This window comes from Gopherus flavomarginatus, chromosome 7 (genome assembly GCF_025201925.1).
Source record: "Gopherus flavomarginatus isolate rGopFla2 chromosome 7, rGopFla2.mat.asm, whole genome shotgun sequence".
In the NCBI taxonomy this organism is placed as follows: Eukaryota; Metazoa; Chordata; order Testudines; family Testudinidae; genus Gopherus; species Gopherus flavomarginatus.
In genome coordinates, this window is record NC_066623.1 from 85,128,959 (window position 1) to 85,155,774 (window position 26,816).

The 26,816-nt window shown below is 39.2% G+C and overlaps 1 protein-coding gene and 1 non-coding gene across 7 annotated transcripts in view; both read right to left on the reverse strand.

Moving 5' to 3' along the window:
• The window catches only part of PKN2 (protein kinase N2), a 121,325-nt gene that overhangs the window by 27,291 nt on the left and 67,218 nt on the right, over positions 1-26,816 (reverse strand). For 5 of the 6 annotated variants that reach the window (XM_050962119.1, XM_050962117.1, XM_050962114.1 and 2 more), the window contains 6 exons: positions 17,702-17,853; positions 8,455-8,572; positions 6,366-6,511; positions 6,054-6,267; positions 1,043-1,228; positions 364-473 (listed from right to left, as the gene is read on the reverse strand). In XM_050962119.1, coding sequence (XP_050818076.1) covers positions 364-473; positions 1,043-1,228; positions 6,054-6,267; positions 6,366-6,511; positions 8,455-8,572; positions 17,702-17,791 — 864 coding nt within the window. In that variant the 5' untranslated portion in view covers positions 17,792-17,853. The remainder of the gene's footprint in view (positions 1-363; positions 474-1,042; positions 1,229-6,053; positions 6,268-6,365; positions 6,512-8,454; positions 8,573-17,701; positions 17,854-26,816) is intronic. The other variant, XM_050962116.1, reaches the window with a different exon arrangement.
• LOC127056079 (U1 spliceosomal RNA) lies at positions 2,329-2,488 on the reverse strand. The gene has a single exon (XR_007775722.1). It is a non-coding gene; the product is annotated as a U1 spliceosomal RNA (small nuclear RNA).

Here is a 26,816-nt window from a genome sequence, read left to right on the forward strand (position 1 = left end):
TGACTGCCACTGACGGTAAGAAGGAACTGGAGAAGCGGCGGATCGGCAGGGCCCTATATGTGGTGCCATGAAGGTGCGACTCCAGGGGGCTCCAGAGCTGACCCAATGGGTACTGTTGGGGGAAAAAACCTTCTGACAAACTGTGCACGCACGATGCACGCACTTAACTGGACTTGATATGAGCAAACACTCGAAGAAGAATGAACACTTCATGCCATGAAACCGCTTCCATAAATAACAGGAATACTTGTATACATGGAATCTGAATAGGTTCATAACAGTTGAAAAGAAAAGAGACAGAGAAGCATGAAATTAATCTATGGAACTGACAATCGCCATCAATGGAAACAGTAGTGTTTTTACCCTGTCTAGTTCCAGTGTAAACTTCTGATCCCATGACTGATTGGAAATAGGCTTCCAGCTAGTTTGACCAACCACAGTGTTGTCCAGCTTCAATACAGCACAGATTTCATCTGTAAGTAAGTTACACAAACTAAGCTGAAAGGTATAAGAGGATTTTGCACAAAAACAAAAAAACTTCAGTGTTAATGCCTTACTAAAAAATACCATTATGCCCACATGTACCAATTACATTTAGGATTAAGAATTTTTGATCCATCAACATATCAAATGAAAAGCTAGCCATTTTTAAGTTTGAAATCCATTTCTCAGTTATACAAGTCACAAATATAAAAACGCACTTCTCTCAAAAACATGTTGGTATGTGGTTGGTAAATCTGATGAAGTTTTGAATTCTCTTACTCTCTTCCCTGCCGTCATTCATCCTGTACAGTAGCAACAGCCCCACCAAGAACCTCTCTTAACACTTTGGTAACATTTAAAACAATGTCAATTTTTGTTTTACTGCCATCTTTCTTCCTGAGCAATATGCATAACAGGACAGGAAGTGATTGCTTGAGGTTTAGCTGTAATAAAGGTATAGTCACTGAGCAAGTTTTATACTGCAGGTCTTTTTTAAGCAAACAATTAACTTCTTCTGAGCATTTCAACTAAACTGTTTAAAAAATAAAAAATACTAAACTGGACAAATCATCTGTTTTCAAAAGGTTTCGACTACTCCCACTTTTACTTTTGCTTGTTCTGCTCATGAAAGACGATCTGGCTTCACTTGGACTCCAGCCAGGTAGAGTAATTGACGAAGCTTTTGATCGACCAGGGACGTTTTCCAGAATATCTTGGCAACCCATGAGCCTTACTTCTAAAGTACCTGAAACAAGATAAACAATTGCTTTTGTCACACACTAAATTCTTATTTGTACACAGTGCAATGATTAGTGAATGATTTCATATTAGAACCTCACATTCTGAACTATACAGAGGTTACTTAATAATAGAATTAACAGATATTTGCTTCAGATAAGTGATGAGAGACTCAAGTTAGTACTGTTAATTTATTGGAAGGAAATCCACTGAAATTAAAAACAATATTAAACAATTATGGAATCAAACATCAGCAGGGGTTACAATTCATTGGTATAGCACAAAGCAATTAAAAAAAATCTATTTGGATATGCTTACATGTAAAGATCTTAATTCTTAATATTTAAGCAAAAGAATATAAACAGAACTGATAACTACATCAGTAGGGAAGAAGATAAATTGTCAACTGAAATTTAAAGAAAAGGCAATTTTCTCACAAATGACAGCTGTGTTAATATTCAATTTAGGGAACAGATACAATGATGTCTACTGTACACTAGCAAGCATTCTTCAATAAAATGTGATAACAAGCAACACTAGAAAGTAAATAATTTATTTTCTGAATGAGGGCAAATGTATTGAAGCACGGTAGGTTTTATTTTTTGTAGAAAAAAACCTCCAGGAAACCCGAATACTTATTATGTTGAGTATGAAAGCATTAAGTTATGAAAATATTGAGATGCTTACCTATGTACAGCAATTAAAGAGATACTGTCATGTCATATTTGATCCAAAATTTAGGTAATTAAAAATAATCTTTTATAAAACCCAACAGCAATGAAAACCTATGAATGTTTTTAAAATATAAAGCTTCTAACAAGGTTTCTAGATAGCATTATAATGCTATTTTTGTAACCCAAACATTGCAGTATTGTGCTAATGCAAAAAGAGAAACTGACTTTAAATAGACTGGCAACTCCATTTTATTTCCCAAGTTGTTAAAAATACAAATAAGTACGTAGATCAATGGTGAAAGCTAAATTAAATTTTTTGAGTTTTCAATTTAATAAGAAAATTTAAAATTAATACTCTGTTGAAGGGACAATTTCAGCTTACTAAAAATTATATAACTAAAATAAAGTAGTTGCTCTCCCCCGCCCCTCACCCCAGGGGAGAGCACGAACACAGTCTCCCACTACCACAAATTATGCAGTCGAATTTCCCGCATTTGGGGAAATCGCAAGGGTCAGCACACCTGCAGGGCAATGGATGAGCCTCACCCTGGGAAAACTACCTTCGTGATCACGGTATCTCCCCTGAAGAGAACACCAGCGTGCTTTTTTTTTTTTTAAGTGACTAATGATACTACTAGTTTGCTAAAGAAACATTAAGAAATCTAATTTTGTTCCTGCACACTGAACTCACAAGTTAAATATATGCATAATTTAATATCTCTTGATCTCTTGTAACTTAAACATATCTGGATTTGCTGAAGAACATGGTCTTTTACACAGTGGGTATGAGGCTTTCAGGCTACTTCCCAATCCCCACCCTCTCTGCAGCAACATGATAATGTCTGAATTAACACTACATCCAATGGACATCGAAGAAGACACCCTCCTCCTTCTGGAGTTAGAAATTTTCATATTGATGCAATCAAATTCATTTAAAACTTGTGGACAAACAGACTTTGGCCAGCAGGACCACCTTGATTATTTAGTCTGACCTCTTGCAAATTGGGTGGAGGAGGTTCTGTGGCCTGCACTCTTGTAATAGACCCATAATCTCTTGCTGAGTTACTGAAGTCCTCAAATCATGATTTAAAGACTTCAAGTTACAGAGAATCCATCATTTACTCTAGTTTAAACCTGCATGTGACACATGCCCCTGCTGCAGAGGAAGGCAAAAACCTCCCACAATCTCGGGTAATCTGACCTGGGGAAAATTCCTTCCCAGTCCAAAACATGGTGGTCAGCTAGACCCTGAGCATTTTGGCAAGACCGACACAGCCAGACATCTGAGAAATAATTCTCTGTAGTAACTCAGAGCCCTCCCCATCTAGATTCTCATCACTAGCCTTTTGGGGATATTTGCTACTAGCACTCCCAGATCAACTATGTGTCATTGAAGGCAGTCCCATCCCCTCCACAACTCTATCAAACTCAGTGTTGAAGCCAGTTAGGTTTCCCCCCTCCTCAATGCTCCACCTGAAAGACAACAGTAGGTGCTCAGGATATTTCTTCAAAGGCCTAAAATGTGGACAGATTTTAAAGTGTTTGATGACATGAAAGTCTTCAGCATTTAACACATTTCATGTAATAAAAGCATTTTTCCTTTAAATGAAGATTTAGAGTCTTTTCTTGCAGTGTATGAAGGGACGTCACCAACTAATAAGTATATTAGTCTGAAAAACCATTAACTATATTTGAATTATACTAGTCTTCAGAGGTGCTGGAACTAGAGGTGCTGGAGCTCCCCCTGGCTTGAAGTAGTTTTCATTATATACAGGGCTTATAGTTTGGTTCAATGGCTCTTATTATCCCCACTATAAAAATTGTTCCAGCATCCCTGCTAGTCTGCAGTCCTCCACCTGCAGCTGCCATGTAATGAGCACAGTGTGGTATTCGGTAAGCATGAGTGTGTAAGTTCTCTGCTTTATTCTGCGTCAGTTCCTAAGGCTGTGCATAGTAAGATCTTCACAGCACCCTGCTCAGACTCTTTCTGGGAAGCTCAGCCCTTAAAGGCACAGTCCTCAATACCACAGGCAGCTAGTGGTACTTGTCTCATCCTCAACCAAATGATAGCAACAAGCCAGTGATGTCACATCTTTTCTGAGGCTGACATCACTGTCTGGGAGCAATAAAACCCCAATTAACCAAGCCATGTTGTTTGGAATAATTTTTGATTATTCAGGGAATTAATATATAACTTACTCAGGAGTCTGTTCCAGCTGAGGGCAAAATATATGCATGATTATTTGCAGCACTAATGTGATAGTTCAGTTTACAAAAAAAGTAACCAATTTCCTTTGCTGCACTTCAGTGTGTCTTGCATTTTTTTAAATTCACTTTTTCAAGACTGCAAGATAATTAATGAAACTATCAGTAAGAAATATTTAAAGATTAACTATTTTGCCACGTATCTTGATAGAAGATTATAATTTAAGAGAAAGAAAAAATGGTTTAAAAGCAAGAGTCAGGACATTAATTATATCCAGGAACACTGAAATCCCCAGTGCTCCAGTAAAAATCCCTAGTGAAATCACATTGATTTGGAGAAAGACTGTGCTGAACCTGTAAAAACACCACAGAGATAGCCAGAGGGATTTGCAGAACTTTGTATCTCCACTTTTTGTCCAATTGTTACATTTCTTATTTGATCTAAATGAAGACAAGAAGAATCATTCCAAGTTATTAACATTAGTGCAGCCTGGCATGCAAAGAAAAGTTTGTGCTTGTTTTATTAATTTTTTAAAAATTAAACTCATAAGGCCAAACTCTGCCCTCAGATATACACATATAGCCCCTGTTTTGCAAAGACAGATTTTGACTTCCTGTATTTGTTTTGTTTTTTTTTTTTTTTTGGGGGGGGGGGGGGGAAGGGGGTTTAAACTTCCTCTGTTACAGTTCAGTTTAGCAGTTAAACATAAAGTCATGTAGGGGAAAACAAAGAAAAACAGCTCAATTAGTACTTCTAATTTGGTAGTTTATTTAATAATTCAATAAACTCAGCATATCTGAATACAGTTTTATTCAACACCTGCTTCAAGTAAACAAACTAAAATTTGGAGGGATGTAGTTGAGATCTTCATTAAAAACATACCAAATCTCTTGAAAACTTCTTTCCTTTATGAGGTTCCACAATTCAAGACAAACAGCATCTCTGAGACATTGACTGACTATATAGTCTTGACTTTCATAACCCACTATGCAGATATTTAGTCCTGTGAATACTAACACTTAATTCCTCATATTTAGCTATTTTAATCTCGGAAAGCCATTAGCACAAATAAATAGAGAGCTTAATATTTTTGTGCATTTCCATTAGGGAATATTTTAAAATTTCTCTACTTTATAAATACAGTTTTATTTTATTTTATTTTTTTAAATATAAATCTTGCCTTCTAGGGAGCCACTGAAATCCAGTGGATAAGGCATGGGGCTGGGAGGAGACCTGAGTTCTATTCCCAGTTCTGCCACTGACTTGGTATGTGACCTAGGCAAGTCATTTAACTCCTCAGCACCTCAGTTTCCCCATCTGTAAAATGGAGATAATCACACTTATTCACCTTTATAATGCAGTTGATAATCTAAAGATGAAAAGTGCTAGCATTATTCTAGAGAGACCTACTTAAGGACCGGAACATTTCTTTTTTTAACTGAACTTTGTACATATCAAATATATTTAAGGAACCTCAATTCTATCAGGCACTACAAACACTAAAGCAGTGGTTTCCAAACTTTTGAACTGGTGACCCCTTTCACACAACAAGCCTCTGAGTGAGACCCCCCGTTATAAATTAAAAATACTTTATACATTTAACACCATTATAAATGTTGGAGGCAAAGCAGGGTTTGCGGGGAAGGCTGACAGCTCACGACCCCCACCCATGTAACAACCTCACGACCCCCTGAGGGGTCCCGACACCCAGTTTGAGAACCCCTGCACTAAGGCCTTTATGTTTATATAAAATTATGTAATATCTTTGGTAAATCTAGCTTAACATTTTATTGTGTGCGTTTTGGTCATATATCCTACAACTATTTTGTTTTAAAAAAGCATGTAAGAATGAGATATTTCCACATACTTTTACAGACAATATAGAATAATGTGTGTATGTATCACAAGTAAGTTTAATCGAAATGAGTAATAAGTTATACAAAACCACATACCTGTTAAAGCTGCTGGTTTGGATAGAGTACTATACTGGTTCTGTGTAGATATTATACTTTGACGTGGACTTAGTGTTGGTGAAGAGACCAATGAAAGCTCCTCTATAATAATACTGCTTTTGGGATGGTTTTTAGGAAGTTCATTCAGTCTTTGTTCTAATGAATACTTTAAGAGGTCCAGCTTCTGGCTTGATTCATTAAATCTTGCTTGAGCCTTGTTTGATATAAATTAAAAAAAGATTTTTAGAACAATCCACATTCTTCAAACATAGTATTTAAAATTAAATATCATAAACTACATTAAAAAGTTACTTCTGAAAGTGCTTTTCTGTCGGTAACTTTTCCAGAGCCAAGCAATTTCATCACGTTCTTTGCACCTTCTGCTACTGCATACTCTATCCTAAAATGATGCCGCAGTTCTTCCATTCGAAGCTCAAGAGGGCTTATCACAGGTTTTGCTACAAATGAACAAACATTTAATCTTCACTGAATACCATCTATTACTTTTGTTCTCAATATTTAACAATAAAAATAATTTAACAGATGCAGAATTTAACAGTATAGGAAAAACAGATGCAGCTTTGTTAGACTGTAAAAGAGAAACAGATCATATCCACATGTTATAGAAGCAATAATGAAATTCAAAGTGTTGCATTTAAAGAATTATGTTCCAAACTTGAAAAATCCACTAGACTGATACTAACCAAAGAACTAAACTTACTAACTAGAGGATATCAAAGACAGTGGTCCCTCTCCGCAGGGAAATTAAGGGACAATGCCCTTGCAAAAAGCCCAGTCTCCCACACAGCCCTCTAACTACTGGAAAGAGTAAGGTTTTGAGTTTTTCTTCTAGATTTCTGCCTCTGAACCCAAATTGGAGACTTCTTCTTTCATCTCAGTCTCTGACAAGATGATGTCTGATCAGTTTGAAGCTCTGTTGCCCTATTCCACACCACACCCCAACCCCTGTGGCTACTGCAAGAATGGGAGATGAGAGAGGTCTTAAAGCATGCCTTTCCCAAATTGTTTTTGGTCAGTAACTCTAGTGACTCCTTCTGCTAGTGCTCAGATTTCCCAAGCAGCAGCAGATCATTTCTTGACAGTTTCACTACTGCCTCCAGAGTTCAGAATAGTAAGGGCGAACATGACCAGTGTTATTAACATATGCAGTGTTGTTGTAGCAGTATCAATCCCAGGATATAAGAAGGACAAGATGGGTCAGGTAATATCCTGAAGAAGAGCTGTGTACTGAAAAGCTTGTCTCCCTCACCGAAAGAAGTTGGTCCAATAAAATATATTAACATACCCATCTTGTCTCTTAATATTACTGACACCTTCTAGTATTGTTTGGAAAAGCTAGGAGCAGCAGTGGAGACACTGCAGTCCTGTCTGCATACTCATGAAGATAACACTGCATTGGTTTAAATTTGGCAGGTTCTCTTTGCAACCATAAGATTTAGAAATGTAGTTTGACAAAATTTATGACACTTCCCGGTAAAAAGACTTCCCACTTATTAGCAAATGGTTATTTCAAGCCCTGATGATCAGGCAATTTCAATAATTCACAAGATATATATGTACAAGATTTAAAAATAAGAGATATACCACTATACTGTAAAATTATGAGCATCATACTATGATAGTTCAGGGCCTTTAATTTATCTGTAAAATTTCCCTGTAGACTGAAAAATAGCAGACAGGTTTTCACAGCCTGCAAGCGAACTTTCCAAAAAAAAAAAAACCCCCAAAAACCACGCCACTAAATTCTGAAATGTAGTGTGTGAGCAATGAAAAGATTTGGTTTGAGACAATTTTGTGCTCTGGTTTGTAAAAACTCATCATTTCTTCCCTGGCCTAAAATTGCCAGATGTGGGCCTAAATCCTATTTGCCTTACTCTCTTAACTGTTCCCATTAGAACCAACAGTCCTGGACTATCCACATAAGTTAGGTGGGCAGAATTTAGACCTTAATCTAAACTGAACTTCTTTAAAAAAATTAAAAGCCTTAAAATTTCACATTGGAATCACTACCTAAACACAGCAGCTATTTTCTCTAGAGTAGGAAAAAAAAGAAAATAGAAAAAAAAAAGCAAGAGCATATGAAATACATTAAGGGAAAAGCCAAAATGGAAAGGCCAACATGTGAAAAGAGTAATGCAAAACAAACCGCAAACAACAAATAAGGAAAAACACTTTCTTTAGAAAAATCACATTCAGGTCTGAATATGTAGTGTGGCATCTCTATTGTTCTGTACTATTTAAGTTCACTAAAAACAAAGCCTGTCTTCTATCTGACTCCTCATCCGCCAAGGTTTTCTTGCAGTCATAAATGCATATTAGTACATCCCTATGTAAAATTCTAACATTAGTAAACAAATTTCTGTCTTCTCTACTTCATCACCATTATCAAAAGCCAATTCATTGGTCTGGACTGCCTGAAGAATCTGCATCCTTATGACTTCTATTTTCGTCTTGCTGTCCTGGAGCATCTGTTGAGCTGTAGCAAGAAGTTTTCGATCCTATTAAAAAAAGAGGGAAGTTTAAAATGTAAACACTCAGGATGACAAAGAGGTGAAGAAGAAACTCAGTTAGCAGCAGCTGATATTTATTCCCAAATCATGAAACATTTAAAGTTCGCAAAGTAGATCACTAGGGCCTCCTATCAAATTCACAGTCCATTTTGGTCAATTTCATGAACAGAGGGTTTTAAAATAGGTCAGTTTCATGTTTTCAGACCTTTACACCTGAAATTTCAATGTTGTAACCCTGGGGATCTCAATCCAACAGGGGGCCATAGGTGTGGGGGTCACAAAGCTATTGAAGAGGGTGGTCATGGTATTGCCATCCTCACTTCTTTGCTGCCTTCAGAGCGGGAGGAGGTTCCCAGAGGTGGAGGTGGGTCTGATCTCCACCATGAGTAGCCATGAAGGGGAAGAGTAAGTCCTGTCCCTCCCCAGCCCAACGCGGTCTAGTAGCTGGAGCCGGTGAACAGTAGGAGACCTTGGCTGGGATGTCCCCAGCCCTGTTGCTCTCCCTCCCTCCAATAGCTAAATTTCACAGAGGGGTCTGATTTCATGGTCCGTGACATATTTTTCATGACCATGAATTTGGCAGGACCCTACACATCACATAACACAGCAGACCAATTCACCAAACTACTCTTAGACATTAATGGAAAATAAGTGAGAGTGGAGGTATAATTTTCAGTTCATGGAAACACCTCAAGTCATTCTACTGAAAATAATCTGGATAAATGTGACATTGTCTAGGATCATCAGACCTTGTAAGATCATAGTTCTATCTACTTTGTTGACCTGTTTTTACCTTATTGCTCTGATTTTCTCCCATGTCCTTACTGCTACAGATTTCTATTTTACTATTGGTAACAATTCTACACATGGATGCCCTCCAAATTTTCTCTTATGGTACACAACTAAACCACTCTTACTTTAATTTAGCATGGCAGCTAGTGACACTCAGCTTTGGCCTGGCAGCCTCCCCATCTCAAAGGGCTGCCGGGCCAGTGAGTGGTGTTACACCCCAGTGTATGGGATTGCAGTGTCACGCAGGTTTGGAGGCCCAGGGCAAACTTCCCCTTTTGTCCCCCACTCTGGGTGGCCCTGCTCCCACCAGTGGCACGCACTGTGCACAATGTGCATAAGCTGTGGGCACCCCAGCTCCTACATGAGAGAAGATGCAGATGATCCATGGTAAAAAACCATCATGCACTTTTAACAGAAATGTACAAACTCAGCCTCAGAGTTAGAGCTGAGTACTTGTTGCAACATCTGATGTGCTCAGATCTTTTAATGCCTGAGTCTCCGTGAATGCAGAACTTTTCAAAGCACTCATATTAATCCTGAAGGGGTTAAGGTGGTCCATAAGAGACCAATTAACCTTCATAGTTGCATGTGGAGGGAGGCCCAGAGATTCATGAATTACTAATTGCTGATCAAGCCCAGCTAGGGGAGAACTAGGTAACGAATACAAAGAGGAAAGTTGAAGTAGCAGATGCTGCAAAGGGAGATCCTGCAGTCACTCGCTGGGAGCAGAGAGGTGAGGAGAAGGAAAACCATGGGGAGAATAAGCCTTGAGATCCTAGCCCTGGAAGGAGGGCCAACCCCAGAGGATTTGTGAAGAAGGAAAACCTGAGAAGGCAGCATAGGAAGAAGTCCAGGGAAATAGCATCAAGGAAGGAGACTTCGCAGACCTTGGCAGCTGCTGATTATAAGGTCCCTGGGCTGGAACCCAGTGTTGAGGGAAGGTCTGGATTCTACTACAAGCCACTAGCAGGACTGTTGGAGGCACCATCCTGACAGCTGATCCAGTGAGACTTTCATACCCCAGAAAGGGAGACCATACAGGGATCCAGCAGGAGGGCTGAGTGCAAAGAGGGAACACTGAAAGTTACAGGAAGAGAGACAACCACAGTGACTAACTACTGGTAGAAAGGTGCTATGCCAGATTTGTCCAAGAGGTGGTGCTCTTGTGGTGATCAAAAACCCCTTACTCAGTCCCAGGGTCCAGACGGACTGACATACATATGCTGCTCTGACAGTCAGAGTCTTTTTAAACAAAGCCTGTGATGAAGAGCTGTCTTGGTACCAGGAATTATGATGGTCACTGTATGTGAGGTTAAGTCATGTGATCTCATCGGGGATTAATTTTCCAGAACCCTATGGAAAGGAGGTAAGCATTTCAGAATGACACTGTGCTCTAGCAAAAGAATGAAGAGTATGTGTGGTACCTTAGAGACTAACAAATTTATTTGAGCATTAGCTTTCGTGGGCTAAAACCCACTTCATCCGTGCATTTTAGCCCATGAAAGCTTATGCTCAAATAAATGTGTTAGTCTCTAAGATGCCACAAGTACTCCTCATTCTTTTTGCTGATACAGACTAACACGGCTACCACTCGGAAACCTGTGCTCTGGCAGTAAGTCACAACAGATATGTTACTGGTGCACACAGGGTTGGTGGTTTTCCCAATGTGTTGGTGTGTCTTATTGCTATTAGAAAATTGCTTTTTAATATTAAAAACAAAAGACAGGGGTTTGGTGGGAGGCCCTTAGTTGTGTTTATTAACTAGAAATGCTAATCAATCAGACAGGAAAAACAGTAACAGAAAATGTGGAAATGGCAGAAGTGCTAAATGACTTTTTTGTTTCAGTTTTCACCAAAAAGTTTAGTAGCAATTGGACGTCTAAGATAGTGAATGCCAGTGAAAATGAGGTAAGATCAAAGGCTAAAATAGGGAAAGAACAAGTTAAGTATCTTCAAGTCACCAGGGCCTGATGAAATACATCCTATTATACTCAAGGAGCTGACCGAGGAGATATAATTGTGAATGGCTCATATCTTTGAACACTCCTGGAGATGGGAGAGATTCCAGGGGACTGAAAAAAGGGCAAATATAGTGCCACTCTATAAAAAGGGGAATAAGGACAACCCGGGAAATTATAGACCAGTCAACTTAACTTCAGTACCTGGAAAGATAATGGAGTAAATAATTAAGCAATTAATTTGCAAACACTAAGATGATAAAAATCAGTCGTGTCAAACCAAACTAATAGCTTTCTTTGACAGGGTAACAAGCCATGCAGATTGAGGGGAGGGGGGGGGGAGAGAAGCGGTAGATGTGGTATATCTTGACTTTAGTGAGGCTTCTGATACTATCTCGCACGACCTTCTCAAACAAATTAGGGAAAAACAACCTTGATGGAGCTACTATAAAGTGGATGCATAACTGGTTGGAATCCCATTCCCAAATAGTAATTACTTGTTCACAGTCAAGCTGGGAGGGCATATTGAGTGGGATCCCACAGGGATCAGTTCTGGGTCTGGTTCTGCTCACTATCTTCATTTAGATAATAGCATAGAGAGTACACTTGTAAAGTTTGCAGATGATACCAAGCTGGGAAAGGTTGCAAGTGCTTTGAAGGATAGGATTAAAATTCAAAATCATCTGGACAAATGGGAGAAATGGTCTGCAGTAACTAGGATGAAATTCAACAAGGACAAATGCAAAGTACTCCACTTAGGAAGGAACTATCAGTTGCACACATACAAAATGGGAAATGACAGCCTAGGAAGGAATACTGCAGGAAGTGATCTGGGGGTTACAGTGGATCATAAGCTAAATATGATTCAACAGTTGCAAAAAAAGCCAAACATCATTCTGGGATGTATTAGCAGGAGTGTAGTAAGCAAGACACAAGAAGGAATTCTTCCACTCTACCTCATGCTGATTAGACCTCAACTGGAGTATTGTGTCCAGTTTTGGGTGCCAAATTTCAGGAAAGATGTGGACAAATTGGAGGAAGTCCAGAGAAGAGCAAAAGAAATGATTAAAGATCTAGAAAACATGACCTAGGAGGGAACATTGAAAATATTGGGTTTGTTCAGTCTGGAGAAGAGAAAACTGAGGGGGAACATGACAACAGTTTTCAAGTACATAAAAGGTTGTTACAAGGAGGAGGAATAAAAATTGTTCTCCTTAACCTCTGAGGATAGACAAGAAGCAATGGGCTTAAATTGCAGCAAGGGAGGTTTAGTTTGGACATTAGGAAAAACTTCCTAACTGTCAGAGTAGTCAAGCACTGGAATAAATTGCCTAGAGAGACTGTGGAATCTCTATCATTGTCTAAACTGCTCTTAAAAGTCTCCAAACACCTGCCAGGCAGTCCTGCTTCGAGTGCAGGGGACTGGAGTAGAAGACCTATCGAGGTCCTTTGCAGTCCTATGATTCTTTCCACTCAAACAGAACTGGAGTGAAATCAAAAGGATGATTTAGTCTGTATATTAAAGCAGCTGGAGCGCCACAAACTGTTTTTCAAAGACCTGGTGAATCACTGGGAGCTGGTTGAATTTGCTAGTCCTCCCCTCCCCATAAGAGCTCCCCACCCCCACCATTCCAGCCACATCACTTACAGGTACGTGGGTTCTTTTATGTTTTTTTTTTTGATACCCTAACTGTTGTCCAGATTTTTATGCTTATAGATTAAAGCAGGTCAGCTGTTTCAGTCACTACTGAGCAATGTGCAGCAGATGAAATGAATACGTGGCATTTATTTTATATTTGTTGCAAAAACTGTTGGGGACAGTGCTTCAGAAGAATTATCTTCCCTTTCCTAACCCAGCCACCGTATATGAAACGGGACTGATTCAAACATTTATCAATTGGCAAGTAAAAGATTCAGTCACTGATTGCAACTGCCTTCTTCAGTTTAAAGGACCATGGGCTACCCCCTGCTCCCAGAATGCCACAAGGGTACTGTGCACAAAGTCTTTTTCATGTGTACACAATGATAAGAATTGAAACAGGAAATGACTGTCTGTGTATATACTATTACTGCATCTTAGATACTGAGCGCCAGACACGGAGGTACACTCAACTCAGTGTGCCGCTAAACCACTCCCCTCTATGTAGACAAGCCCAAAGTTTATCCTTCCTCTTTCCTTGTTGATTCATTCAGTCCACCAAATCCTCCCAACCCTGCTCAATTAAGGATAATTTCTGAGTAGCAGAACTAGAAGCTTTTAGAGATTTGACATAAATATTGCATCTGAAGACAAATACTTTTTATAGCTTGTCACAAAATTCCAAATTTCCATTAAAAAAAAATAAATAGATGACAAATTTCAAAACAAAACCAAAATTCTAACTTTATTCCGCTTGTCGAAAAACATTCCATCGATTTCTCCTACTTCTCTGCCCAGCCTCTATTCTACTGAAAAAGGAGAGGAAAAGGAGAAAAGGCATAGAAACCCCCCACAACCCAAAACGAAATAAAAATAGTTTTTGAAAAGAAAACAAAATGAATTACTTCAATTTGAAACAGAACAAGAATCTGTATTTAATATTTTTTCCTTACATAAAAAATAGTAATATATTTTTGCAAAACATTTCACCTGCAATTTTACTGCATGAAAATGTATGCTTTTGAACACAAATAAAGTTGGTAAAAAAAATTGATAAACTATCATTTTTAGCCATTTAAGATAATGGATGCAAATATGTCAACTTTTGGCAGCACTATCATAACCAAAGAAATCTAATTTGGCTGATCATAATACATTAACAATGTCCAAAATCATACCTTGGATATTCAAAGAATTCCATTAAACAGCCTAAAAAAAGTTTCCATCCTGCCTTGTGACTGTCAACATCTATGAGAGGCGACACTGGTGCATTTCTGATGATGATTAAGGTTAAGATTTTGTCATGGGTATTTTTAGTAAAAGTCACAGACAAGTCACGAGCAATGAAGAAAAATTTATGGAAGCCTGGTGACATGTATCTGACTTTTATTAAAAATATCCATGACAGGGATAGGGCTGGGCAGCTGTGGGGTGGCTGGGAGCTCTAGCAGGCTCTCACACCCATGGGAGCTCAGAGCTCCAGGGTCCCCCTCCATCTGCGGCTTGCAACTGCCGGGGGTCCCCCCGGGACCCTGCCATCGTGGTGGCTGGGGAACTGCGGGGATGCCCTTGCCCTGCCGTGGTGGCCGGGGCGCTGCGAAGTAAACCGCCACCACCCATAGCGGCTCAGAGCTTAGGCGGCAGAGGTACCTCACAGCTCTCTGCCACTGCAGGAGGTGGCAGGACCTTGCAGATCCCAGCCACAGGGGCTGAAGTCATGGAGGTCTTTGGAAGTCTTCCATAAACTCCCTGACAAAAATCATAGCCTTAATGATGATCCATAGGGATCACCTGAATTTTTTTTTTTTTTTTTTTTTTTTTTTTTTTTTTAAAAAAGAGTACCTAAAGCTGAGCTAGGGAGATTGGTCACATGACCTCACAAGGATATAAATGACCTGGAAGTCAGGGTACATGAGCAGGTAGATGGCCAACAATCTAGGCTTATATGGACTCTGGTCAAAAGGTACACTTTTGGTACTTCTTCCAGCTGCCTTATCACTACTTCCTGTTCAATCTAGTAAGCAACAGGTGCATGACAGGCAGGTGTTTTGGATAAGGACCCCAAGTATTGGGCAGTTCTAATTGGAGATGTCATAAGAAACTCAGACTGGATTCAACCCAGTAATACAGAGATTCTCAAACTGTGGTGGTCTGTAAATAGTTCCCTCTAAAATTGCTGCACACAAGAGAATGAAGGGCCACCTGCCAAATTAGTGGAGCAGCACAGGTGTGGCTCCACTAATTAGAGCCTAGACCCTGGAGAAGAGGCACATGCAAGGTGAGGTGGTGTGGCCTTGTGGGGAATAGAGGGTGGGTGAGAAAAGGGGGAAGGGAGGTAAGATTTGGAATGTGCAGGGCTGCAGCAGCCAAAGAAATACGAATAAATAAATATTTCTGTGTTTGGTTTAAAAAAGTCTTGGTTAGATGACTCATCTAGAACTATGTACATCATAAAAATAATAATAATAATAATGTGAGCCACAAAATTAAAGAGAACCCATTTAGTTTTCCTCCATACATTTTTCCTTGAACATCTTTTGATTCTACTCTATGTGTGTATTACATATAGAAATTCAGATCTATAATTTATTTAGCTCTATTGTAAAATTTATCAATGTCTGAAAGTTAGATTGTAAGATTATATAGAATATCAAGAAATCTACAAAAACCCTTACATTTAAACAAGTTTTCTCTTTAGCTTTCTTCCAAGCGTTCCTCCACATTAGAGAAATTAGAGCGATAACCCCTTAAAAAGAACTAATACACTTTATATTTAGAAAGATTAATAGAAGATTCATAAAATCCTGATAGCTTCCCTATAAAATCGGAGGAAAAGACTGAAAGTTTGTCTTTGTATAAGAATCTGTTACTGTTGAATAAAACAGATGTATGCCTTTCATAGTCATATTTTGCAAAGACACATTCTGCTTGACTGGCATGAACATTAGAGCTCAAAAATCTTGGTCAAATCATTCTTTAGCCCAATGGATTAAAAAGATGCACCACTCTTATGTACATAAGAGCAGACATACTGACTCGGACCAATGGTCCATCTAGCTCAGTATCCAATCTTCTGACAGAAGCTAGTGCCAGATGCTTCAGAGGGAAAGAACAAGGCAATTTCAAATGATCCATCCCTGAGTGTCCAGGCCCAGCTTCCTGCAGTCAGAGGTTTAGAGACCCACCAAAGCATAGGGTTACATCCCTGACCATCTTCGCTAACAGTCAGATAGACCAATCCTCCATTAACTTATCAAATTGTTTTTTGAACCCAATTATACTTCTGGCCTTCACAGAATCCCCTAGCAATGAGTTCCACAGGCAGACTGTGCATTATGTGAGGTACTTCCTTTTGCTTGTTTTAAACTTTTAATTTCACTAATTAATTGGGTGACTCCTGGTTTGTGTGTTATGTGAAGGGGCAAATAATATTTTCCAATTCACTTTCTTGATATGGTTGATGATTTTATAGATATCTATCAAATCCCTCTAGGCTGAAGAATCTCAGTCTTTTTCTCTCTCCTCATGTGGAAGCTGTTCCATACCACTAATCATTTTTGTTGCTTTTCTCTGTACTTTTTCCAATTCTAATATATCCTGTTTTGAGATAGGGCAACCAGAACTGCATGCAGTATTCAAGGTGTGGGTGGGAGTTATACAGTGGCATTTTGATATTTTCTGTTTCATTATCTATCCCATTCTGAATAGGTCCCAACACAGGTAGTTTTTTTGACTGCTGCTGCACATTGAGCAGATTTTTTCAGAGAACTATCCACAGTGACTAAGATCTCTTTCTTGAGTGGTAACAGCTAATTTAGAGCCCCATCACTTTATATGTATAGTTGGGATTATGGTTTTCCAATGTGCTTACTTTAATTTATTAACACTCAATTTCATGGACCATTTTGTTGCCCAGTTACGCAGTTTTGTGAGATTCCTTTGTAATGCTTCACAGTCAGTTTTGGATTTAACTATCTTGAATAATTTTGCATCATCTGCAAATTTTGCCATCTCATCCTTCACCCCCTTTGCATATCATGTTAAACAGAACAGGTTCCAGTATAGTGTCTTAGGGAACCCTGCTATTTACCTCTCTCCATTGCAGAAGCTGACCATTTACTCCTACCCTTTGTTTCCTATCTTTTAATCAGATACTGATCCATGAAGGATCTTATCTTCTCTTATCCCATGACTGCATACTTTGCTTATCAGCCTTTGATGAGGGACCTTGTCAAAGGCTTTCTGAAAGTCCAAGTACACTGTATCCACTGGATTACCCTTGTCCGATACTTCACACACTTGTTGACTCCCTCAAAATATTCTAATAGATTGGTGACGCATGATTTCCCTTCATAAAAGCCGTAATACCCAGAATAAGCATCACAATACATCACACCATGCAGAGCACTACACAGCATGCCCTGCTTTTCAAAGTGAATCATGCATAATCAAAGATTAATAGGTTCCAGATTTCATAAACTCAATTTATTATGTAGGTTGAAACCCATGGGCACAGAACTGATGAAAACTAAACTACTCTTAATGAGCACCTTCGGTGGGATGAAACCATGCTTCTGGAGGTGAAGAGTATAATATTAATTGTCTCTAAGTTCTACATTACTATGTAGTTTATTGAAATAAAAAATAGCACACTGTTCATATGTTCAAACTACATGACTTTTATATTTTTGGTTATTTCAGTATTCTATAAGTATTCCAAAGCCTTACCTTTGAAGAGCCATTTGAATACATTTGTATCATATTCTCTGCTCCCTGCTTTACCTTCAGTTCTATATCCAATTGCTTTTTTAAGACCATCAATCTGTTGTTAGTAGAAAAACGAGGGTCACTGTTTGGAGTATCTGGTGTTCTGGGACACTCTGTGAATTAAATACAAGATGTAATTTTCATAACAAGCCAATTAAGCTTTTCTAATATATTTCAAATATAATGTTTAACAAAGAGAAAGCTTTTTATTTAAATATTAAAATTGTGCAGAGATATTTTAAGACACTATTGCAAATATGCTTTAGTGTGAAAAATGCAGTGAAAGCCCAGTGATTCCTGCACATGGGCTAGTACACATGAATCACTGACTGGGGTGGTGAAAGGTACCCAGCTTTGTTTATTTGTCCCCATGGAGAATGTGTCTTTTCTAAGATGTCTAAAGTTTAAGTGCAAAGTGTAGTTTACCATTAAGCCTTCCTAAACCCTCCAACCCAACTTAAACTAGAAAAAGAAGAAAGGTTCCTGGATGACCATATTCAATAGTGATTGATAAAGGTCTACAAACAGACACATTAAATACATTATCTCTAACATCATTTCAGTCATTGGGGACATGCCAGACGCACTTTACAGCAAGATGAAAGAACTGATAACATGAACTCTTCCTTACAGTATGTATATACATTGCTGATTGCTGATTCAGGGGAACTAATGGAATCACAGGTATCTGGATAATTAACTGAGCAGCCAGATTACTGAAAAATTATAACTTGGGAAAGGAGAATGATATATTCTTTCTTAGGAATGTTATTATTTTAGGTCCCTATTCTTTTTTGTAAACAGAATTTGCTGCAGCTTTTACTAACCAAGTTATACTGTCATCAACAAGTTCCATGACTTGCCACCTACTTCCTCCTCTAGATAAGAAATATGTTAGTCATGTGTCCAAATTCCATCTCCTGGAGCACAAACTATTAATCTCTCTCCAGTCTAAGAATCAGTGTTCACTTGATTATTTCCTATTGCTTAACCAGTTTTAATCCCCAGTAAGATTTTGTCCTTTAACTTGTGGCTAATAGGGCCCCTAACCAAAGCTTTCTGAAAAGCCAAGTAAATTACGTCCACCACATCATCTAAATTATTTTCTGCTTAAAAGAAATAAAATAGAGAGGCACTATATTAGAGAAGTTATCCTGGTTTGTCCCTAGAAGGTTATACTTAACAGAGTGTTGTGATATTCTATTCTTATGTAGATTTTCAATTACTTTCCTTGGAACTAAAATGAGACTCACTGATCAACTTCCTGAGAACTTCTCGTTTTTATATTTATTTATATACACATACAGAAAAAGAAAGAGGTACTACATTAGCAACTTCCCAGTTCCAAATGCCTTACTTTTTAGCATCTGCTATTTCATATTACTTCCGCAGAACTGTCTGATAAGTAGCATATACAGTAGTTTTGGAGATTTAATGCATTTGCTTTCAAGTCCACTGTATAATTTTTATCTTACAGACTTCAATCTCTGTCAAGGCTGCTCTCAGATTTCCCATAACAACTGCTTTTGGTGCAGCAATTTTCTCAATTGTCTTCTGCACCACACTCTCCTCATTCAGGTACCTCCTACAGTCTCACTTCATCCTTACTGCCCAAAAGCTCAGGTTAATAAAAATAATGTTGTAACATCCTGTCTTCTGGGTCTTAGCCCCGGCCTCAATGTAGAATTGCATTGGTATAATTTAAGTTTCTTTAAAATGTCTTTGTTAAACCTCTTCCAGAGGCTGGTTGGAAACTATTTCTGTTTAAATAGTCTTATTTCAGCTTAGTTTAAGATGACAGGAACAGGTTTAAGATAAATCTATCCCACATGCTTCCATCTCTTCCATGTTCCCTCTCCCCCTTTTTTTTCTCTCTTCCATGTTCCCTCTCCCCCTTTTTTTTTCTTTTTGTCATTCCATTCAGCTAATCCTCACCTACCAATTTTCCTACTCAAAAATGTAAACAAAACCAATATCATAATTATCATAACCTGTGCAAACCATCACATCATCTACTCTACTTGCATATTTTTTACATAGAATAATTACCAGTTACTCAATTAGCTCAAGTGGTAGAGTCCCCAACCTTTCTGATGACCCATGTAGAGTCATTATAGTTGCACATGATTAAGTTTGTTTTTACAGTTGCTTTTTTTAAAACACACACACACAGGAAATTATGGAACCCTTCCCCTACATTAAAAGCACATTACGGTTCCAGAGTAAAACACTCAAACGTTAAGAAATATCAGATTTAAGGTTACTTGTGCAACTGTAATTCAGTCACCTTGTGCATATGCATAACAACAGTCTTTAACAACATGATTTCCTCCATAAGGTAGAACCAAAGTGACCCTTACATGGTCATCAGCAGGGTTGGGACCTTTAGGTCCACAACACAACACTCTATTTGAGCTTACTGAGTAACTTGTAGCAATAGTGGGCTGTAATCTTCAATGTGGATCAACTACTACAGGAGAAAAAAATCAATTTTGCTAGTGATTTTCACAGCTGTATACTACATAGCAAAGAATGCTGAGACTCCAGAATCTTACATTCATTACCAGGTTTTGGAGGGGAGAGTTCTCTCATGGTTATAGACTTCTGCGCTGGTGCTCCTATTTTCCCATCCACTCTCCTCTTTCCCAACTCATATTCTCCTACCCTACCTAGCTCCTATTGTCCCCTGCCTAATCCTTCCCCGACTCCTTTGCATTTAAGTCAAGTTGCTTCCTCCTTGCTGCCCAAGTGCTATCGGAGGGTCATTGAGAGCCCCCGCCTGATATCACATTGGCCCCCTAGAGCAGTGGTATTCAAACTTTTTTTCTGGAGATCCAGCTGAAGAAAACTGTTGATTCCTGTGGCTCAACGGAGCTAGAGATGAGGGGTTTGGAGTATGGGAGGGGCTCAGGGCTAGGACAGAGGGGGTGCAGGTGTGAGGGCTGTGAGGTGGGGCCAGGAATGAGGTTCAGGGTGTGGGAGGGGGTCAGGGCTCTGGGCTGGGGATGAGGGGTGCAGGAAGGGGCTCAGGGCTGGGACAGGGGATTGGGGCACGGGCTTACCTCGGGTGGCTCCCAGTCAGCAGCACAGCGGAGAGGCAGGCTTTCTGCCTCTCCTGGCACTACAGACCGTGCTGCACCCCAGAAGCGGCAAGCAGCAGGTCTGGCTCCTAGGTGGAGGTGCGAAAGCGGCTCAGCGCGGCTGTTGCCCGCAGGCACACCCCCTCCCCCAGCTCCCGTTGGCCGGGAACTGGCCAATGGGAGTGCAGAGCTGGTGCTCAGGGCGATGGCAGTGTGCAGACCCCGTAGCCCCCTGCCTACAAGTCAGACCTTCTGCTGTCCGCTTCTGGGGCACAGCATGGTATCAGAACAGGTAGGGACTAGCCTGCATTAGCCAGGCAGCACCACTGACAGAACTTTTAACGGCCTGGTCGGCAGTGCTGACCAGAGCCGCTGCGACCCAGTCTCTTCCATTCTGCGAGCCAATTCTCATTTGTGACCCATAGTTTCAAACCCACTAATCTAGAGGAACAAAAGCAGGAAAATTTCTGCTTAGCCCCTGCAGGATAGAGCACATTCAGTTGCTCTGTGGGGATGGAACATGCTCAGTGAAGACAATCCTCAGAGAACATACTGCCAGGGGTGCTGGAACAATTTGTACAGTGGGGGTGCTGAGAGCCATTGAATCAAATTCTAAATCCTGTATATGATGGAAACCACTTCAAGCCAGGGGGTGTGGCAGCACCCCTAGAACCCTATAGTCCTGTGCATACTGCCTGCCTCCAACAGACCTTTACTGTGTATGTGTGAACTATAATTTTTCAGAAACTGATGACTTAACCAACTCAAATTTGGCTTTCACAGGAGAAGGCAAAAGGCACATCACTAACATCAAGGCAAATGCCCTTGTAAATTCTGAGTCACTGCTCCCAAGCATGGAGGCATTAGATCAGGGGTCCCCAACGCAGTGCACGCAAGTGCCATGGCACCCGCCGGGGCATCTAAGTGCGCCCACGTACTGACCAGTGGACGAGCATCCACCGAAATGCCACCAACAAGCAGCGTCATCCCGAGGCGTCGCTGCCGAAATGCCACCAATTTTCAGCAGCAACGCCTCTGGATGACGCTGCTTGTCGGCAGCGACACTTATTGACATTGCCACTTGTTGGTGGCATTTTGGTAGATGCTCGTCCTCTGTGGCTTGTCGTCTGGCACCCGCCAGACGAAAAAGGTTGGCGACCACTGCATTAGATCTTCTTAAGGAAATGGCTATTGGAATTTAACAAGAGCAAAACAATGTATTTTTGAAAATACAATAGAAAACAATAGAACCATTTTTTGCTGAAATTCTTCCCCTCTCCCACCTCCAATTAAAAAAAAGCAGGAAACACCCTGAAGCAGGCATCTAGCATAGAAAATTTCAGGTGAATGGTTAAAGTTTTAAGCAACTGAAAACAGGATCTTATAGTTGAAAGTGTTGGGCAACCTTAACTATAGGCAGCACTACCAGCAATGCCTTTAATGTGTCCTCTCTCTGTATTGTCTGTTTAGGTTGTAAGTACTTTGGGGCAGGAGCTATCTCTCATTCTATATTTGCACAGTACCTAGCACAATGTTGCTCCAGTCTCAACTGGGGCCAGTTAGGCACTACCATAACACAAAACAAGAGTAATAAATTCATCCAGGTCGTTTAAGCTTAAAATTAAACATGATCTTAAGTACTTTGCTAAACTGGTACAAAAGAAAGTATTTTGCAGGTGGAAGAGGTATGTGTGAATGAAAGGGTTCTCCAATTATTTAGCCACATTTGCTTGCACAATAATGAAAATGCAGGATTTTATTTGTATATTGCATCCTTTAATTCTTATACTAATGAAGCCGGTAATCTTACAGCAGATGTGGAGAGTTTTACTGTACCACGGATTAACAGCCTTTCACCTACTGATGCCTAGATGAAGTTACAATTTATTTAATGAATGAAGTAGTTTGGCTTTCAATACAGATTTTAGTGGATGTCTATCTGGTTCCCATAACTAGCATGATAACTTTTGCTCAGACTAGAAAACACAAGCGGTTTTTGGTTAAAACTACTGGGTACTGGCAGAGTTGAGTGGTAACACGTACATCAGTTGTTTGCACTACATAATATTTAACAGTTTCAGTCTTTTGCTTTTGTGAGAGACACTAATTCACCAAATTCACAAAACAAGTTAAAGAAAATATATTAACTCACTGATGACCCATTTCTCACATTTTAAAAAAAAGACAGGGTTAAATTTGAATCATGGTAATTTTCAGTTTGAAATGTTTCTGTTCATAATATATGACCATGACCTTCATCTTTTATTCTTTGGACTTTTTTTTTTTTTTTTTTTTTTTTTTGGTAAAGTCTCTTCAGCTTGATTTGTACAGTACTTATTAGCAAACATGGTTTTTGCTTCTAAATCCTCACTTTGATGAACACTGCCACCCAAATTGCAGTCATTAGTGGAATAATTGAGCTCATCTCCTTCTGAAACTGTCATGCATTTCTGTGGGGATTCTTGCCTCGGATGCTAAGTGCATTATTTTTTCAACAAGCTCAGCATGAGATCTGGGAACCTAGGTTGCTTCCTGAATTTAGTGTCCCAGATGGTACCACTGCATGCTGCTAAGCTATTCAATTAGAAGCAAGCACCCTTGGTAACTAGTTAACTTTAATCTTAATTTAAATTATTTAATTGTATTTTAGCTCCTTCAGTGTCATGACCAACAGAAGCTTCTGAGATGCACATTGCTGTGTTTTTACTACCAACAGCTCATGCTAGGAGATCAAATCAGTATTCTTTCCTTGAGCACACAGTAAGTTCAAAGGCAATGGAATGGATAAGAAAAATTGTTCCACATGATTATCAGCAGTTTCAAAATGTATAATGCTTATTAATAAAAAGCTACAATAATCTTGTTTTGGTGGCTTTTGAAAACTATGAGGAAGCTACATTTACGCAAAACTCTAACACTAACCTAATGGAGACGTCCAAAGTATAGCATAAAACTGGGAGAACGACAATGAAGCTGGTTGGCGAGTCTTGCCCACATGCTTAGGGTTTAGCTGATCGCCACATTTGGGGTCAGGAAGGAATTTTCCTCCGGGGCAGATTGGCAGAGGCCCTGGAGGTTTTTCGCCTTCCTCTGCAGCGTGGGGCATGGGTCACTTGCTAGTGGATTCTCTGCAGCTTGAGGTCTTCAAACCACAATTTGAAGACTTCAATAACTCGGACATAGGTTAGGGGTTTGTTATAGAAGTGGATGGGTAGGGTTCTGTGGCCTGCTTTGTACAGGGGGTCAGACTAGATGATCACATTGGTCCCTTCTGACCCTAGAATCTATGAGTCTATAAGCATAACTTACACACATTCAACACAGTCCAATACCTTTTTTCTGGGTTAATCACCACCACATTGACTTAAGTTTCATAAACCTCTGCCTCTCATTTTGAATAATGTAACATTCTGGAAGATAACGAGAGATCTAGATACAAAGCCTTACTTCTAAAACAAAGCTAGATTCACCAGCAACACCGTAACAGAGAAAAAACCTAATTTATGCTGTGGCAAAAAGCTATTACCTTTGAATCATCAGAGAAAATACGCTGAACCTAATGGTAAATTCAATACTACAGCTTTTTGAGCAATCTGTGCTTAATGACTCAGGTTATTGCCAATTCCTCATCTAATCCTCCTCTTGAAGCGGCTGCTGAAAATCATTTCTTATGGCATTAAGACATGTAGCGCTGTAGCCAAAGCACTATCAAAACAACTTTTATAATTAATATACATCTCTGTAAATTAGATTAGCAATTTAATTTGTAACAGTTATGGCAAGTATTTATGTGCATAAAAAAATAAACTATGCATCTGATGTTGACAAAAAGTAGAGCTGTCAATTAATCACCGTTAACTCACGCAATTAACTCAAAAAAATTAACTGTGATTAAAAAAATTAATCACGATTAATAGCACTGTTAAACAACAGAATACCAATTGAAATTTATTAAATATTTTGTATGTTTTTCTTGGATGATTACCCAGCACCTGTTCGTTTTAAGAACACTTTCACAGCAGACTTGACAAAACGAAACAAAAAGGTACCAATGTGAGATTTCGAAGGACAGATACAGCACTCAACCTAAGGTTTAAGAATCTGAAGTGCCTTTCAAAATCTGAGACAGACGAGATGTGGAGAATGTTTTCAGAAATCTTAAAAAAGGAACTCTGATACGGAAACTACAGAATCCAAACCACCAAAGAAGAAAATCAACCTTCTGCTGGTGGCATCTGACTCAGATGATGAAAATGAACACGCATCGGTCCGCTCTGCTTTGGATCGTTATCGAGCAGAATCTGTCATCAGCATGGATGTTTTCTAGAATGGTGGTTAAAGCATGAAGGGACTTATGAATCTTTAGCACATCTGGCATGTAAATATCTTGTGATTCTGGCTACAACAGTGCTATGCGAAAGCCTGTTCTCACTTTCAGGTGACACTGTAAACAAGACGTGGGCAGCATTATCTCCTGAAAATTGTAACCAAACTTATTTGTCTGAGCAATTTGCTGAAGTAGGAGTGAGTGGACTTGTAGGTTCTAAAGTTTTACATTGTTTTATTTTTTAATGCAGTTATTTTTTGTACATAATTCTACATTTGTAAGTTCAACTTTCATAATAAAGAGATTGCACTACAGTACTTGTATTAGGTTGTAATAAAAAAATATAAAATGAGCACTATACACTTTGTATTCTGTGTTGTAATTGAAATCAATATATTTGAAAATGTAGAAAACATCCAAAAATATTTAAATGGTATTCCATTATTGTTTAACAGTATAATTAATTGCAATTAATCACGATTAATGTTTTTAATCACTTGACAGCCCTAATAAAAACTAGTACTGACTACAGTTAGATGCTGTGCCATAATAAGAGTCCATACTAACATTTGCATAGCATCTTCCTTCTGTAAATCCTGACGTGCTTTACAAGGATTATCTTTACAGCCATTTGATGGATAAGAAAATATGCAAGGAGAGGTAAATGACTTTCCCAAGTTACCATAACAAATCAGTGACAGAGACAGAGAAAGAACCCAGGGTCTCCAGAGTTCCAGTCCCAGAGCTATCTAATGAATCTCACTGCATTTAGGTGCCTCATCCGTACATCACTTAATCAACATACCATAATTCTGACCTGCAAAAACCTAGTTCTTTTATTCTTAAGTAGGACTATGACATTTATTTGTCTAGAACCCTGAATCCATCAAGTAAAGGAGAGTTTGACTTTACTGCTTTCCACAAACATGACTGAAGATCCACAAAGAGGCCATGGCGACCGGAGCAAAAGCTATTTTCGCAGCTGTTAGTCTTCTTCTCTCAAAATACCAGTCTGAGACCATGTCACCAAGTCTCAGGGTATCTTCTCTCCATATTCTGAATGGCAAGGGACAACTGTCCCCCAAATGCATGAACATTGGGCAGGAAAAAGTTGTAATCTGTAGTTTAATCTATAACTAAGCAACTACTGGGAGTTCCCTACCAACCGCGTGCTAGGTAGGATGTCCCCACAATCTAGCAAATGGTTATTGCAAAACTCACAGTGGCTCCCAAGCTTCTGTGCTAAATATAAAAGTCTCCATATAACCCTGCAGTCTGAAGTGTACTAAGAATAGAGTACTGCCATCTGATGGAAAGATAGGCATTACCAGCACCCTCAAAGATGGTGAATGTTGGAGTTCGTAATGAGCACTTTTAGAGAGGCCAGATGAGAAAGTGGACAAATCAGCATTCCCTGAAAACTCCAAAGAGAACACCTTTGATCCAGGATTGAGAGTGAGTCAGCCCTCTGAATATAAAAAGATGGTGATCTTCACGATCTAGCCACCTCCCCTTAGATATTAAAATTCATACATCTGAGCCTTTCAAACAAAGATTACCAGTTTGATTTTGCGATGGATAGATGCTCACTAACACATAAATTTATGACCGAAGCCAGGAGTTTAACATTAATCCAGCATACCACCTAGTCCATGTACATCTATTATCA